The 17806-nt window shown below is 36.2% G+C and overlaps 1 protein-coding gene and 1 pseudogene across 4 annotated transcripts in view; one reads left to right on the top strand and one right to left on the bottom strand.

Moving 5' to 3' along the window:
* Positions 1 to 17806, bottom strand: part of PARG (poly(ADP-ribose) glycohydrolase) — a 120178-nt gene that overhangs the window by 13996 nt on the left and 88376 nt on the right. For all 4 annotated transcript variants that reach the window (XM_063086435.1, XM_063086436.1, XM_063086437.1 and 1 more), the window contains 3 exons: positions 12564 to 12642; positions 10487 to 10595; positions 3136 to 3241 (listed from right to left, as the gene is read on the bottom strand). In XM_063086435.1, coding sequence (XP_062942505.1) covers positions 3136 to 3241; positions 10487 to 10595; positions 12564 to 12642 — 294 coding nt within the window. The remainder of the gene's footprint in view (positions 1 to 3135; positions 3242 to 10486; positions 10596 to 12563; positions 12643 to 17806) is intronic.
* LOC134371154 (cytochrome b-c1 complex subunit Rieske, mitochondrial-like) lies at positions 1325 to 2231 on the top strand (annotated as a pseudogene).

The following is a 17806-nucleotide window of genomic DNA, read 5'->3' as shown; positions in this document are numbered from 1 at the left end:
GATTTTTTTTTTTTTTTATCCTTTTCGTCTCTCATCGTAGTTTCCAGCACTTCCCAGCTATCCGAGCTTGTGTATCTCTGTGCCCCGTTTTTTTTCAAACTATAACGTGGGGTAATAGTAGCACCTACTTCATAAGGTTGTAGGGCACTGAATGAGCTGATACACTAGGAACATAACAAACCCTCAATAAATGTTATGACTGAATTAAACAAGATGAAGGAAACAAATCAACTGTCTGTGAATGGAGAATCTGTAACATAAATTGTGATATATAGGTACGTACAACAGAATACTATGTAGCCATGAAAAAATGTTGATAATTGATCTATATTTGTTAGTGTTAAAAACTATCCAGAAGACTGTAGGGTTTTCAAAAAAAGGAGATTAGAGAATAGAATATATGGTGTGATCTCATTAACGCCAAATGGTTACATAGATTGTTATGCAGAGACAGCCACCAAAACATTAACAGTGAATTCTGGTGATTTTACATACTTCATGGTATTTTTTTAGATTTAAAAAATAGATAAATAAATAAATGTATCATTTTAATAAAAATAATAATAAACTTTTTATTGTTGAGGGAGGACAGTTATTTTATGACAGACTCAATTGTTCTATTCCCGTAAGATGGACTTTATCTATATCTAGTTTGGCTATCAAGGCCAGCTGGCTGATTTATGTTTGCTTTTATTGCTACTTTGATAACTGTGATATAACAAAGAATTTGTCTGATCTTTGTCCTGGGTTCCTGGCAGGAGTTTCAAAAACCTCAGGCAATTCAGATAGCCCAGCCTCTGGGGAGTGGGGAAGGACTGAGGATTGAGCTCAGTCGTGTGGCCAATGATTTAATCAATCACATCTGCACAATGAAACCCTAATAAAAACTCTGGACACCAAAGATCAGTGGAGCTTCCTGGTTTGTGAACACACTGATGTGCCAATGAGAGTGAGGTGCCTTGACACCACAGGGAGAGGTCATGGAAGCTCTGCATTCCCTCCCATGTGTTACCATTTATAATAAAACTATAATTCTAAGTACAGGACTTTTCTGAGTTCTGTGAGTCATTCTAGTGAATTACCAAACCTAAGGGGGATCATGGGAACCTCCCAAATTTGTAGCAGTTGGTCAAAAATGAAGGCAGTCTGGGAAACCCAATGAGACTTGTGGCTGGAGTCTGAACTGGAGGCAGTCTTGTGGAGGATTCTGCCCTTCATCGGTGGGATCTGCACTAACTGTGGTACACCAAGTTGGTGTCAAAACAGTTGGGATGAAACGGAACAGTAATCATCCTAAGTAATGATAGTTGGAGCAACTGTCACCATGTTGTTGGTCGCTGCCCACTCGGGCCCATTCGCGCCCATTCTGTCTGCCACGTCCTGCGGGGTGGCGGGCGCACTGCGGCCCCTGGTGCAGGCCATGGTGCCTGCCACCTTGAAGCCGCCTGTGCTGGACATGAAGTGGCCCTTCCTGTGCCGGGAATTGCTGAGTGGCCAGGCTGCGAGCCGTCCTTTGGTTGCCTCCATGGGCCTCAGTTTCCCTGCTTCTGTTCGTTACTCCCTTACAGACATCAAAGTGCCTGACTTCTCTATCGTTGCACTGAAGTTTTAGATAGTACAAAGTCTTCAAAAGAGAGCAGCGAAGCTAGAAAAGGTTTCTTCTATTTGATAACTGCAACAGCTACTGTGAGTACTGCATATGCTGCTAAGAATGTTGTCACCCAGTTTGTTTCCAGCATGAGTGCTTCTGCTGATGTGCTGGCCATGTCGAAAATCGAAATCAAGTTATCTGGTATCCCAGAAGGCAAGAACATTGCTTTCAAATGGAGAGGCAAACCCCTGTTTGTATGCCATAGAACCAAGAAGGAAATTGACCGGGAAGCTGCGGTTGAAATATCCCAGTTGAGAGATCTGTAGCATGACTTAGAATGAGTAAAGAAACCTGAATGGATTATCCTGATAGGTGTTTGCACTCATCTTGGTTGTGTACCCACTGCAAATGCAGATTTTGGTGGTGATTACTGCCCTTGCCATCGGTCACACTACGAAGCATGTGGCAGGATCAGGAAGGGGCCTGCACCTCTCAATCTTGAAGTTCCCTCATATGAGTTCACCAGTGATGATATGGTGCTTGTTGGTTAGAGACTTGGACTCAAGTCATAGGCTTCTTTCAGTCTTCATGTGGCCTCCCAAGAGTTATTTGAGAGCAAGCCTTCTGTACTTCAAGTTGGTTGATTTGGGACATTTAAGAATTGCTAATAATGTATTTGCAAACATTAATATGAAGTAAATTAAATTTAATGTTGAGTACTTTCAAGCATTCATTTAATAAAGCCACTTAAACATTAAGCTTGGTCATAGACTTGAAAGGTGCAATGTCTGATTGCTCATTCTAATTAAAAATTAGACTTGTGTACAAGGAAAAAAAAAAAAAAAAGTAAGCCAGATGTCATAATCTGGTAAATGGCCAATAGCTTAGTTGATCAAATTTTGTGATTTTTCTACCACAAACAATAAAATGCAAGAAATGTTTATACTTCTTGGCTACCCAAAAGCCTCCTTACCTGTGCCACTTGTGCAGCTTTCCCAAGCTACACTACACAGCACCGTGTACCTCTATCAAAGCACTTGTTACTGAGCGCTGTGTCTGTCTATGCCGTTTTCTCATAGGCTGGCCTGTGAATTCCAAAGCTGGGACCGCATGGCATTCATTTGTGTATCCTCATAGCCCACCGCAGTGTCTAGAACACGGCAGACGCCTCAGAAGTTTGGTGGATGAATGAGTGACTCGATGAAATAGCTCTGTCCATAAAAATCACTCCAGTGAAGGAAAGTGCCTCAGAGGGTGCTTTGGTTTGAAACTTCATTGTCATTTTGGACTTCTCCCTCCACCTTACCTCTCTACATTCAACCAAATACTGGTAGACCAAAGAGATATGTGACTGCCATAGAGAAACAGTAAATGAAAATAAGAATTCCTTTAAACATAAGAAAAAAGAGGATGGTGTCAAATATTCTTCTCCTGTTCTCTTAGATTTTTATGGTTTCTTATGACAGAGCATTAGAAATCTGGCTTGAAGGCCTAACTTTTTTCCCCTGGTCAGAACGCTATTACCTTTCTCTACAACAACTTACCTTTTAATCTAGCATCACCCCCAAAGGCACCACAGCCCCAGTTTCCTGTGGCCACTGCAGAAAGATTCTCTGAAGAAACTCCAGGACGGAGAAATCCACAGTAAGCCTGCAGGATAAAAGAAATATGAAGCACACAACTGATGAGACACTAGCAGTATTGCTGACTGATGTGCTAGGATCAGGACCTATTAACAAGCTTATGTTCTTTCTTTCTTTTTTTCTTAGGGGCCAAAGAGAGGGAAAAACAGAGAGAGAGAAAAGCCGGGGATTATACAAGGAAGAGAGTAAGAAATGATGGATTCAAATATTTGTTTTGATGCTGGGCAAATCAAATCCCTTAAACCAACACAGGTCTCAGTTTCTTTTTCTAATTCAAACAAATAGAAATGGAAATATCAGAGATATTTTCAAGATTCTCTAGTTTCACAGCTCTGTTTTAAGCTAGAATATGAAAAATTTGCCAGTAGCCTGAGAAAAGTATAATATACCACAAGGATGCTGGCTAAGTATTAATCGTTTTGTATAAAAGAGGCCGACTGTTTAAGGTCCCAGAGTTCCTGATTTCTATTTCTTTGCTGTCAGCTTAGGTGGTCTTTCTGCATCTGAAAGGTTCTTAGCTTCCTGAAACTATCAGACTACGTTAAAAGTTTTAATGTGACAGCAAAGCGAATCTCCCCCAGGTTCTCTCAAACAAAGCCTAAAATATAGCTTATATGTAAGAGTAAATAAAATTAAGGGCTGGCCCCGTGGCTCACTCGAGAGAGTGTGGCGCTGGTAGCGCCGATGGCCGGTGAGCTCACTGGCTGAGCGTGGTGCAGACCACACCGTGCTGAGGGTTGCAATCCCCTTACCAGTCAAAAAAAATAAAAAATAAAAAAATAAAAAATAAAAGAATAATCTGACAAATGTTTCCAGAGAAAAATCAAAGATGAAGAAGAAAGATGCTTCTATGAAACCCACACATAGAAATGTAGTAAATTGCTCTCTGAAGTTGCCATAAAGGTATAAAAATTTATTTTACACACTGTCTGGATGGATTAACAAGGCTATTCCTTCCACCCCCTCCTAGGCTATAAATCCTGACAGATATTAATTATAAGTTGGTGCCAGAACATTATTCAATGCCGTGGTACACAGCTTACACAAGAACTCACAAATTACCTGCATAATCAGATGCATGGAGCTTCTGAACATCTCTTTCAGGTCAAAAATATCAGAAAGCTCCATTTTTTGAGTAGGTTCTTGAAAGATAAAGAGTCTGTGCATTATATGAACAAGAGAGAGAACAAACTCTCTGTCAGAATAAACATGACTTTGCCATTTTCATTCCTGTCAATTTGTTCTAACATGCCTGGATAAAGAGGAGGATTTCTTAGCCTTCTAGTTCACGTGTCTGTTTTATATAATATCAGAATGGTTTTAATCTCTTCCTCACTGCTGTTTCTAAATAACTGGGCTAATTTTACTTCAATGAGTCAAAATAGCTTAGTGAAGCTAAGGCCTAACAATGGAGAATTTGAAAATTTTAAATTATTATAAGAAAAATCTAATATAAAGTATCAACCAATTTTCCTGAATAGTTCTCTATCTTGAAAAATGGCCATAACAAAAACAAACAGTGAAACTGAAGTTAAACTATTTAGTGTTTTGAGCAGATAAAACTTTAAAAAGTTAATCAGAAAAAATTAAATGATATATCATTACATAGTAATTAGATATAAAGAATAAGTGGTTATGTTGATTAAATATAAAATTCTTTTATTCTGCTAAAACTAAGCATATCTAAGGTCAGAAATAAGAGAGAAATAATAAGCTGCCTTGAATTCCCTTTAGAGGTTGGCCCAGTCTTCTCCCTTCCAAGTGCTTTGGTAGGAAACAAAGGTCATATAATGATAGAGACCTCAAAAGAGCTGCCAAATTCTCACTTCATAGGGGAAGGTGCTAGGAATTCTCAAGAACTCCATGTTGGCAAATAGGTTCTTTTCTTTCTTCTCACCCAGAGCCAGAGTTGGGAGACTTCAGGAGACTGATCAGAGTGGTGGATGTAAAAGAAAGCCAGCTTGAACTCTGGCCATACCTTGACTCTATATTCAGCCATGAGAAATCAATTTATTTTTACTAATAAACAATTTAAAAGGTGGAAAAAGAGGAAGCATTAATACCTCAGGATAGTAAGAAGATACCAATGAATACCATATTTTAGAATGAGTTTCGATGGGAAGGAAAGATGAGAGGGAAGAGAAAGGTAATTCTGGAGTCCTGAAAGTTGCAAAGGGGTGTGTTGAGAAGCAAGAGGAAAACATTAGTATCTAGAGTTAAAAATTAGAGACCAACCAGGAAGTGGTGAAGATAGAGATGTAGGAAGGAAGCAAAGAAAGGGGAAAAGACACCAAAGAAAACAGGTGTGAAAGTCCACAGGCCCATAACAGGGTCCAGGAAAGAGATGGTACACAGGGGAATGGTCTGTCACAAACATGCACGCGCACTTAAGTAAGAACTCTGGCTTCAATATCAATTTGAGCAGGTCCAAGTAGATATACTTCAATGATGTATTTCATTACGTTGTAAAATACTATTTGCTAGATTAATAATTTAATAATTATTGTTACTTAACAGTTGCTTATTTATGTAAAGTCATAAAACCACACTTGTTTAACTTAATTTAATACATAGTTGTAATTGATACTGATTTTCTGAGGTTTTTAGTACCCTGTGTTTTATTAAAAACAAACAGGATATAAAAAGACCCTTAAGGATCTTTTACAAGAGAATAAAATAATATTAATCAAGAGCCTTAAAATTATTTTTAGACTCACTAAAAACATTTTTGTAAATATCTTCCAAAGAAATAGCAATCACACAAAGATGTTTGTTCCTACCTTATACATAATAGAGAAAAACTTGGGACCACCTAATTGTTCAAGATAGGATAGTAGTTAACTCACAGTATATCAATCCAACCAACTTTATTAAACATTTTACTATTTAGATCATTAGAAAGTATAAAATATTTTGTAATATATGACTAAATAAAATAGATAAAATACAACATTATAGGTTACTTTTGAGCACATTTATATGAAATTAAATTTCATGTGGTAAGATCTACAAAAATGAAAACAACTGAAAAGTAGGATTATGGATGACTTTTGTCTTTAAAATAATTGTAACATTGATACATTGTTTTTGCTATTTTAAAATGCAATGTAAAATGAAATAAGTATGCAGGCCTTAGTTTTCTCATGTGTAAAATCAAAGACTGGATTGAGTATCTCATGGTTATTCTGACTTCTCACTAGAAATGATACATTTTGAACTAATATTCCTGAAAAGTAAAGTGATACATAAGAGAGATTATAAATAACCAGATGTTAAACTTCTTGGAAATATTAGCAGCAAGTACTGATTGGTTTTGTTATCAAGCTTTGGTTTAATAACAATCCCATTCCAAATTTGGTGGTGGATAACAAAAAATCAATAAACAGATCAATAAAAAATAAATAAATAAACAGTGGCAATTCCCTGCTGGGACTGTCCCTCTACTTGTTCATATTCTGATCCAAAAGGCTCCACAAAATATATTCATTACTTAATCTTACCTAAACAAGTCCAATGTGGCTAAATACAACTTTTCACATGTCATTTCTTTCTTCCTTTGCAGAGCTATTTGCCACTTTTACAAGATGGAATCATAAATCTTTCCAACCTCAAAGATATTTCTCCTCTAGAATGTCAGTCAGCTGATCTCTCACAGGATTAAACACTGCTTCACAGTATCAGTTAGATAAAAGGAGACTGATTTCTTTTCCTTCTAAATACCAACTCTACTTGCAGGTCACGATGTGGGTCCAACAGGACAGTTGGATCCAGAATGAAGCAGACCTTTTACAGAGGTGATAAAGCACTTTGTGGGACTGACCTTCCAATTATTATCTGTTGAATAATGCCTAAAAGTAGCAAACAAGCTCCCAGAGCTCAGAGATCCACGCTGAATTCACAGTAAAAACTGGTCTTATGCTTTGTTGTTTCATTTAGAAAAATGGAGTTTTTCTATTCCTCTCTACTTTCTCTCTAGCATGCAAAATAAAAAGTAGAATTGTGCAAACATCTCTAAAATGATTTAATACAGACTTGTGCTTTAAACCTAAGTTTACAAAACATAATAAGATGTACAGCACTAAATTAAATATTCTCTCCAAGTTGTGCTGTCAATTTATGTGAAATTCCTGTTGGTTGTACTAAACTCATAAATCTATTTTAATAGGTAAATGTAACCAATAAGGGATATTAGAGGGCCTTTAATTTAGAGGGCCCAAAGTTATTTGGATTGTTTTTCTAAATAAGTTGTCAATGACATTTACCAAAATCACCTGCTGCTTTTTCCATTTTCAGTAAAAGAATGAAAAAAAGAATTCTTTGTTAAAAGAACAAATTTTTTGGAATATAGCAGTGAATGAAACAACACACATTTATCAAATGCCTTCCCATATGCTAGACCCTGAACTAGGTGCTTTCTCAAAGTTAGCTCATGTACTGATAGGCTATATTACACCTGTGCTATTTCCTTGTCTCATGGGAATTTAATAAATAGCCAGGAGGAAATCCCTCAAATTTCCTTGAAAAAGTATAACAAACAGAAAGGGATACTGAGAAAAGCACCCAATGAGTATCTTGCTCACAGTAGAAGTTTATGATTGAAAGAGAAGAGATGACCCAGGCATATGCTAGTAGGGATCATGTGTTAACCAAAGGCATGGAAAATTCTCAATAATTTAAGATTGAACCACATAAAAAAGTCTAGAATGTCAGATCCAGTCACAGTAATCTCTATGTGGGAGAATTTGCATTTTTAAAAAGTGATCTGAAATCAGAGGACCCTAGATTTAAGCTCTGGCTTGGTCACTGCCCAGCTGTGTGACCTGAGGCAAGTTAGTCATTCTCTTCAGTGCCTATGCCTCCGTGGGTGGTTAGGTTTAAATCAGACAGTGCATTTAAAGTGCTAAGTAGAGTGCCTAGCACATAGAAAGCAATCATTTAGTGGCAGCGATTACTCTTACCATTGTTACCTGTATAATTTTTAAAAATTCTTCCTGCACTTAACTGAAAAGAATCTTTAATGAGTTATAAATCAGACTTAACTGCATATTGACATAAATAATAGCAGGTTGAAAACAAATACAAAATTGCACGACTATACATCAAAAATCAACCCATCTGATTCACATGGCTTTTATTCCACACTTGATTTGACATTGGACTTGCTAGACTTTAAATAGTACTTGAAGAATATTTAGGAAATATCTAACAATTTAACATTTTGAGTGATTTGAGATAATGCACTTATATAATTTCTAAAATGTTTATCTCAAAAAATTGTATTGACATTGTCTAAGAAGTTATTTAATTAATAATCTACCAAGTCATTTAACAAATTATTTTTGAGATACTCTCCAAGGCAGTGTGCCAGGCACTGACTGTCCTGAATAAAATAAAATGCCTCCTTCTGTTGCCAGGTTAAAGAATCATTATTTTTGTATAAAGTGTGTCTCATAAAGAATACATCCTACAAATAAATGTTTTTCAACATTGTCAATACTTCCAACTAACTTACCTATTCTCATATACCAAAGCTTCATATCTTTAAAATTTCTAGTGTTTTTGAGGACAAGTAAACCAAATAACATACAAGTAAATGTAGAGAATAACAATTGGCCATGGGGAATTTTAAAAAAGACTTATTTATACCCAAAGGTTACCTTTTAAAAAGATTGTAATTGAGGATAATTTCTAAAAGTGAATGAGCTAGCTTCCATAGGAAGGTATATGTGGGAGTGTAGACTTTATCCATAATAAAGGGAACCTTTCAATTTGTATTAATGTATAACTATGTTACACACATTTTTAGTTTTACTTTCCTTTTCACATATTTCTCTCCAAACTACCTACTGTTTATAAAAATGCCTTCTAGTATCAATCACCATGTGATGAACTCACATATACATGTTTAAGTAACACCTGAGGAAAAATCTAAAGATAAATCTTCTTCTACTTGATATGCTGTATCATAAAAACATCATGGGCTTTGAGACAACTGCTTTAAGACAAAAGTTTGGAATGGTAAAAGCAGGCTTACATTTAAAATGTACCCAACTACGAGTAAAAAAAATACTCTTCAGTACAGGCAAATCTCTGATTTCAGAGTGAGATAAGAGAGATTTAGAACTGTTGATACACCAACTGAATAGCTTTTCTGAGACACTATTTAAAAAAAAAAAGATCTCTATTATCCAAGTTCAACTCCTGAAAATAGTGCATTATTCTGCAAACTTTTTATGAGATTAGAGAACTCTAAACATTAAATTAATATAATAAATTACATATAAGAAAACATGTTCAACAATAAATTAGATTCTCAAATAGATCAGGGTATAAGATATATCTAATTATATTCAAAATATGTACTAAGTTATAAGTGTAGCAAAAGCCTTTCTGGATTATTTGGTTATTTACATCCTCATTATCAGAAGTCTTTGTATAGGGACTGACTGGCACATATGTAGCTATGAAAAACTACAAACCTCATTATCTTAATAAATATTATAATCAAATCTCACTCATGAGAGTTAAACAATGGTTTTCAGAATTGGGTCAGTCTTCTTGGCTGTAAGAATAATTTAAGGAACTAAAGAAAATCTTGGCTGCTTTGGTAAGGCCCAAAATCTAGAGAACAGAATCAGCACTTTATTGAATAATAAAGCTTACTTATGGTTAACAGTACTGAAAATTTGAACTAGCCATAGGTATATCTCATTTTAATATTTCTGTAATACAATAAAAAAGAAGAAAATGATTATAGTCACTAAGCATCACAGAAGATCACAGATTCCATCACAATATGTCAAATTCCATCACAATATGTCAAATTACCAAATCAATAAACAATTAACAAATGAATCGTTAATTAACTTGACTGTTTTTTATTTTCCCTGTTTTAATCCTGATCTTTTAGAGGAAATTTACTGGGCAGGTCTGAAAAAAAATTTTCAGAGCTCATTCATTTCTACATGGTTTTACAATAATATTTCAAAGCAGCTAAAGGTACTTGATGAGATAAATGCATGTGTGGGTTTAATATCAAGCAGTGGTCTATCTGGCAACCTCGGCCAGTAATCAAACAATTATGAAATGGAAAGTACATCTTGTACAAGCTGACAGAGCCATTAAATCAGGAGAGCTGTGAGCAGACGTATTGACACTGCAAGAATTACCAGAAAGCATTAATTTTGGCATTAATAAAATGGCAGTAAATAGATGACAGCTGCCAGATGAACTAAAAAATAAGGTTACTGGCCTTGTTAAGCTCCCGTCTCATTTTCTCAGGCACGAACTGATCGAGGTAGCGTCTGAAGTGAAGTGCGTCAATGGCAACGATCTCAGTGCAGCGCCGCTGCCAGTCATCCCTGGGATGGACAGAAAGGAGAGAACGACAAAGAACAAAGAGTCACTCAAATAGAACCCTGGCAGGGGTCAGGATGCCAAGAGTGTTAGGCAGTGTTAAAATATTAAAAACAAATAAACAAACCAATATCTGCGGGTCTCAGCAAAACAGGAGGGCAGAGCACTATTTTATTTTTAGATTCAGAGGCATACACATTGTACACTGTCAGACATTAAACAATAAAATGAAAACTTATCAAAAGACAACACAATATGATGTATTGTAAACAGGTACATCATTTATAGTGAGTTGTAGAGGTTATAGGATTTGAGGGCAAACAAGAGAAACTCAGTTCTTTGTTTTCCTCTAATACTAAAGATATGGCACTTGTACCATGATATGAGCCCATTCCTCTTTTGCTTTGAGAGATCTGCTCTAAATCACTGGGGTTGTAACATCACCATATATTGTCCAGGAAATAACCCCAAGAAGTCAAGTGTTATGAAAAATGTAGAATAACTCAGTACAACATTCTACCTACTGTGCTCAATTGCCAACTGCAAGAAACTATTTTTAAAAAAACAAAGACATCAAAGCTGACAATAACATGTAGCCTATGGAAACAGGAAGGACTAGCTGAGATGACAATTTTGGAAATGTCTAGAATTCTAAATATTTCATCTCTTTATAAACTTGCATATATTGCTATGCCAAGTGTATTAGTCTGTTTAAGTTGCTTATAACAGAATACATGGAACTGGGTGATTTATAAAGAAAACAACATTTATTGCTTACAGTTTCTGAGGCTGAGAAGTCCAAAGTCCATTTGGGGGTGGCGACAGTGACCCAGGGGTCTCACATTGCAAGATGGTGGAAGCAGAGAGACAAAGACAGACTCTGCTCTTCTCTTAAAGCCCGCAGAACCACACCCTTGACTACCATTTTTAATCCATTCACTACTGCACAATCCTACAATCCAATCACCTCTTCAAGGCCCTACCTTTCAATTACCATAATAGGATTTCACACTCTCTTAACAGTCACAATGGGGGCTAAGTTTCTAATACATAAAACTTGGGGAACACAGCTCAAGCTCCAATGAGTTCTGAGGGGACACAATTCAATCCACTACACCAGGCAACTTTAATAACATCAGAAACCTTCATGTTAGTCTGTAAACAGTAATTAGCAATAAATAGCTACATAGATAATTGTTGCAACCACATAGTTTAAACAAAACAACGGGAAAGAAACCAGAGGCTGGACTTGAGACACTGCAAAGAATACATCTGTGGCAGATATGGTTACGTGGGCAATAGCTGATTCTGTCTGCCACAATGGACTTCACATTAAAAAACAAAAAACAAAACAAACAAAAAACCCCACAAGCTTTTGGGCAGCATTTCTGCAAAAATTTACCTTTGGTAAACTACACAATTTAGTGAGGAAGCAAGGATGTCAAAATTTAAAAATATATTTCCAGAGGAAACTGTAGACAGCAGTAGCAAAGTTCACTGCAGAGTCTTCTGTCCACTAGTTTGCAGCATCAGGCAAACTGTCCCAACGTAGGTTTTTCCCATCTATCTAATCTCACAGGAAAATTAAGAATAACTAAATAAGCTGGTCAAAGGCTTTAAACTCTAATTAGAACCTAATCTAAATAAGTTTGGATTTAGAAATTAACCGCCATTGCTTCCAATTGGCAGTTTGGAGGTAAAAAACTGTAGAGAATTTTGCCATTCTTGTCTTTGATTTTGGACTCAGGTTATCTTCTCTATTCTTCCCTTTGGTATATGAAGACGGTAACACTGTTTTAACTGCCAATGAACCTGAATATGTCAGTTGCTTGGCATAGTGATATATGCAAGTTTATAATCAAGAGAAAACTCGACTGCTGAAATAAGAATAGAAGAGAGACAGAGTGTACCAGGGTCAAGCCCACATTCGTTCACTCTTAGCCATGTCACACTTAAGTCAGGAACAGACTCACCTTTCACTCCCATCTTCATGGCTCCGGGCCCAACGATATGTCTCAGCATAGCCTGTGTATTCACTGTACTGTTCAGTACCTGAAACAAGTAATCTGTTAGGATTAACTTCATACTCAATGGTGAAAATATTCCATCTAAGATCAGCAACAAAGTAAGGATTACCGTTCTCATCACTTCTATCCAACACTATACTGAATGTCCCCTCAGCCAGTGCAATAAGGCAAGAAAAGAAATAAAAGGCAAAATGAGTGTAAAAGAAAAAAAGAAAAACTGTCCCTATTTGTAGATGTCATGATTATTTACATAGAAAATCGTGAGGAATCAAAGAAACAATAGAAAGAGTGAGAGAAAGAGAAAGAGAGGAAGAGGAAATTAAAAAAACCTCATAAGTTAACTTATTAAGATCTAAGGTAGGTCTGTACATTACCAGCAAACAATAGGAAAATAAAACTTTTTAAAAGTCCATTAACTATAATGTCAAAAAACATAAAATACCTAGAAGTAAATGTAACAACTAACATAGAAGACACCACTGAGAAAAAGTAAAGAAGACCTAAATAAATAGAGAGATATACTACACTCTTGGGATAGAAGACTCAATACTGTTACAATGTTAATTTTTGATCTACAGATTCACCTCAATCTTAATGATAATCCCAGCACACTTTTTAAAAGTAGTAACTGAGAAGGTGATTTTAAAATCTACATAGAAATGCAAAGAACCTAGAACAGACCATAAAAAAAATGAAAAAAGAAGAAAATTGGAGAACTCAACTACCTGAGTTCAACACTTACTTGGTCTTGGCCTAAGAAAAGACAAATAGATCATTGGAACTAAATAGAATCCATAAGCAAATCCACACCTGTAAGATCAATCAATTTCCAACAAAGGTGCTAAAACAATCGGTCAGAGAAAGGATAGTCTTTCCAACAAATATTGCTGGAACAAGTGAATATTCCTAGAAAAGAAAACCCATAAACCTCAACTGCAACCTCACACTATGAATAAAAATTATTTTGAGATGGATCACAGACATAACCATAAAACCCAAAATTATAAGACTTCTAGAAGAAAACATAGGAGAACAGTTTTATGACATAGGGGGTAGGTAAAAATTTCTTAGATAAGATAAAGAAAGCAGGGACCATAAAATTAACAAGACAAAAAAACTAGATTGGATCAAAATTAAGTACTTCTGATCATTGAAACACCTTTAGGAAAATGCTTAGGCAAAAGAGGAAAAATATTCACAAAACAAATATCTGACACAGGACTTAAATTCAGAACATCTGAAGAACTCCCACAAGTCAATAATGAAAACACAAAGAACCCAGTTTAGAAAAAGGGGCAGAAGACTTGAACATAAACTCCACACAGGGAGATATACAGTTGGCTAACAAACACATGAAATACTACTCAACATTATTAAGTCATCGTAGAAGTGCAAATTAAAACCATATGAGATACTGCTATATACATAAAAGAATGGCTAAAATCAAAAAGACTGACAACATTAAATGTTGGCACGGATGTGAAATAAATGGAAATCTCATATATTACTGGTATAATGTAAAATGATACAATTTTGGAAAACGGACTTGCAATTTCTTACAAAATTAAACATATATCCACCCTTTGATCTAGAAATTCCACTCCTACATATTTACCAAACAGAAATTGAAAATGTATGTCCACAAAAACTGCATAGAAGAATGTTCATAGGCAGGTTTATCCATAATAGCTTTATATCAGTCAGTATTCAACCAGAAAAATAGAACTAGTAGGAGATATATACGGAGAGATTTACTGCAAGGAATTGGCTTGAACAGTTGTGGAGCTGATTGGGCAGGTTTAAAGGGCAGGCTGGAACTCTCAGGCAGGAGTAAATCTGCTGTCCATGGGATAAATTTCTTCTTCTTCAGGGAAGCCTCAGCTCTGCTCTTAAGGCCTTTCAACTAACTGAATCAGGCCCACCCAGATTATTATACATAATCTCCTTTATTCAATGATAACTGATTGCAGACTTTAATCACATCTACAAAACACCTTCCTAACAACACCTGGATTAGTGTTTGAATAACTGGGGATTGTAGCTTATCCAAAAGACCATCACAAGCCTAAAAGTAGAAACAATCCAAATGTCTATCAATAGGAAATCAGCAAAACATGTGGCATGATCATACAAAAGACTACTACTTAGTAATAAAAAGGATAGAACCACTGATACTCTCAAAAACACAGCTGAACCTCACATTATGCTGAGCAAAAGAAGCAAGACACACAAGAGTATATACTATATAAATTTACTTTCATGAAATTCTAAAAAAGACAAAACTAATTTATAATGAAAAAATAAAAATTGTGGTTGTTTCTGGGGCTGGGGTGGGGATGAAAAGAAAAGGGCTCAAGAGAATTTTCTGAGGTGATAAACATGCTCTATGTCTTGACAGGGGTGTGGGAAACAAGAGCATATCTATTTGCCAAAACTCACCACATTATACACTTAACACTGTGTACTTCGGTGTGTGTAAATTTTACTTCAAGAAAAAAAGAAGAAAACTGTAAACACATATTGAACTCCACCTAACAGGTTTGCTTTTTGAAGTGGCACGGTTTAGCAATTCTGAAACTACCTTTTGTATATGCTAGGCTTAAGCAAATGGGAAAATACATTTTTTTCACTTTAAAGAAGGGCTTTATTGTTGCAATTAGACATCCCCGTGTACAGCACAACCAACCCCCCTGTACAGAGAAGCACTCAAGTGGTAATACTGAGAAACAGTGAACATATGTGAAAGTATACAGGGGCCGACCCTGTGGCGCACTCGGGAGAGTGCGGCGGCACTGGGAGTGCAGCGGCGCTCCCGCCGCAGGTTCGGATCCTATATAGGGATGGCCAGTGCGCTCACTGGCTGAGCGTAGTGCGGGCGACACCACGCCAAGGGTTGCGATGATCCCCTTACCAGTCACAAAAAAAAAAGAAAGAAAAGGACAAAAAAAAAAAAAAAAAAGAAAGTATACAAAACTGGACATTTAAGTGACTACAAACTTTCCTGATTAAGAAAAACATCAAATGTAAAGTGTCTTTTAGAAACTACACCTCACAGGCCATTGTAAATCTGGTTTTTGTTAACAATCAACTCCCTATAAACACTTTTATCTAAATGTGCATCGATCAGCTGCACAACTTGATCAATTACCGCCAAAACAAAGATAAATGTTTTCACATCCCTCTGTTTTGGTCTTCCCTTGGGCTAGAGATGGAAGCTGCATGTTTCAAACCAGATTTAAAAGGGAAAGTATCCCAAAGTGTGGATACTTTCGTCCAGACACATCCACAGCATGGTGGATCTGCAGCCTGCTGCTGCAACCCTCCCCCAGCCCCGCAGCCCTGCAGCCCAGACCATGCAGCATTACCTGAACTGGCCCAGCTGCCTGAGGCCTGGACATCTGAGGCCAGGTAGGGCACAACTGCAGGTTTGGAAACCAGGCCTACACGACTGAAAAGAGTGAATTGAAGCAAAAAAGAGGGAGACATTGAGGCCTAGAGTAGAGAGATTTTACAGGGGAGAAAATAAATTGAAGATACTGGGAGCCACGTTAAATTGAAGATACTGGGAGCCACGTTTTTCACTGTTGGCTGTGACGCTGGATAAGAATGGGAGGTATCAGTATGAATTCACAATTGTGTGTACGTAAGTGTGTATGACATGTATGTCCTAGTTCAAGTCTTGATTTCTAAAAACTAACTAAAACCCAGGACTCCTTAGAGAAAGGTTGATTGTAGAGCTAGGGCAGAGAATACAAAAGATGAGCCTAGAATGTCTTTTTGTGCTGAAAAAGAATGAAGTGCTCAAAGAAGGAAGTGCTTTAAAGAATGATGGGTCCATGTCAAAGGGACATAACAGCTAACTTAATCAAATCTGGGGCAAGTTGGCTCCAAAAAGATGACAGCAATGGACTACAATCCATTGAATAAAATAAGAATCCACATGCCCATACAAATATTAATAAATAAATATACTTAAATGAGGAAGAAGGGAAAATCCTTCTTCAGTAGAATGCCAACTACTAAATGTAGAAAGAATGATGGAAATTAAAATTATCAATGGCTGCTAAAATTAAGAGGTAAAAGTTTGATGAGGATAGGATATTCACAGTTTCAAAGTATGTAGTCTATAATTATATGTTACAAGGTGAAAAAGAATAACCTGGCAGACCCCACCTTAACCAAGTCATTCCACTTACACCACAAATATTGGGACAAACCATTATCACTCTCAAAAGACAGGATACAATATCACTTCAGTGGGATTCCTACCAAAATGTATAACCTGAATCTAATTAAGAAGAAACATTGGGCAAACCCAAAATGAGGGACATTTTACAAAATAATTGGCTTATACACTTTAGAAATATCAAGGTGAGCAAACACAAGGAAAGGCTGAGAAACTGTTCCAGTTTAAAGAACACATGACAACTAAATGCAAGGCATGAGCCTGGATTGGCTGAAGACTGGGGGAAACAAAGGCTACAAAGGACATAACTGGAATAATTGACAAAATTAGAATATAGACTAGGGATTAGTTAATAGTACTGTATCAACATTAAATTTACTGATTTTGATAACTGCGCTGGTCTGATCTAAGAGAATGTCCAAATTCTAAGGAAATATAAAAAAAATATTTAGTGGGCAAAACAATATTTAGGGGTAAAAGGGCATAATGTCTCCAATATACTCTTAAAAGGTTCAGGAAAAGAAAATAGAGAAAGAATGATGAATCAAATGAGGCAAAAGCATAAGCTGGTGAACGTGAATAAAGGGTGTACAGAAATCCATCTGTTCTTCTTGAAACTTTCCTGTGTCTGAAATTTCGTACATATACATAGATATACATAATACATATACACATATAAAAATACATATACAATATAAAGCCATAAAGTATCAAAATACATTTTTGTATATGATTACATGTTTTTACAATAAAAAGTTAAAAGATTTAGATTCAATAATAGAATTTCTAGTCTATTATTTAGCAGACTGCTTCTTAAAAATAATTTATATTTTAATTCTTATAAATTCACCTAGAATTTTCGGCAAGATACTCATGCTACAAATCAAGATAAGAATTATAAAATTCATGTGTTTCTTCTGTGAAACCTTCCTTGACACCATAAGTAGAGGTGGCTGTTCCTCCTCTGTGCTGCCATGGTACTCTGCACATCAGTACAGCACTT

This window comes from Cynocephalus volans, chromosome 2 (assembly GCF_027409185.1).
Source record: "Cynocephalus volans isolate mCynVol1 chromosome 2, mCynVol1.pri, whole genome shotgun sequence".
Classification (NCBI taxonomy): Eukaryota; Metazoa; Chordata; class Mammalia; order Dermoptera; family Cynocephalidae; genus Cynocephalus; species Cynocephalus volans.
The sequence above is the reverse complement of the archived record's forward strand: the minus strand, read 5'-3'. Positions and strand labels throughout refer to the sequence as shown.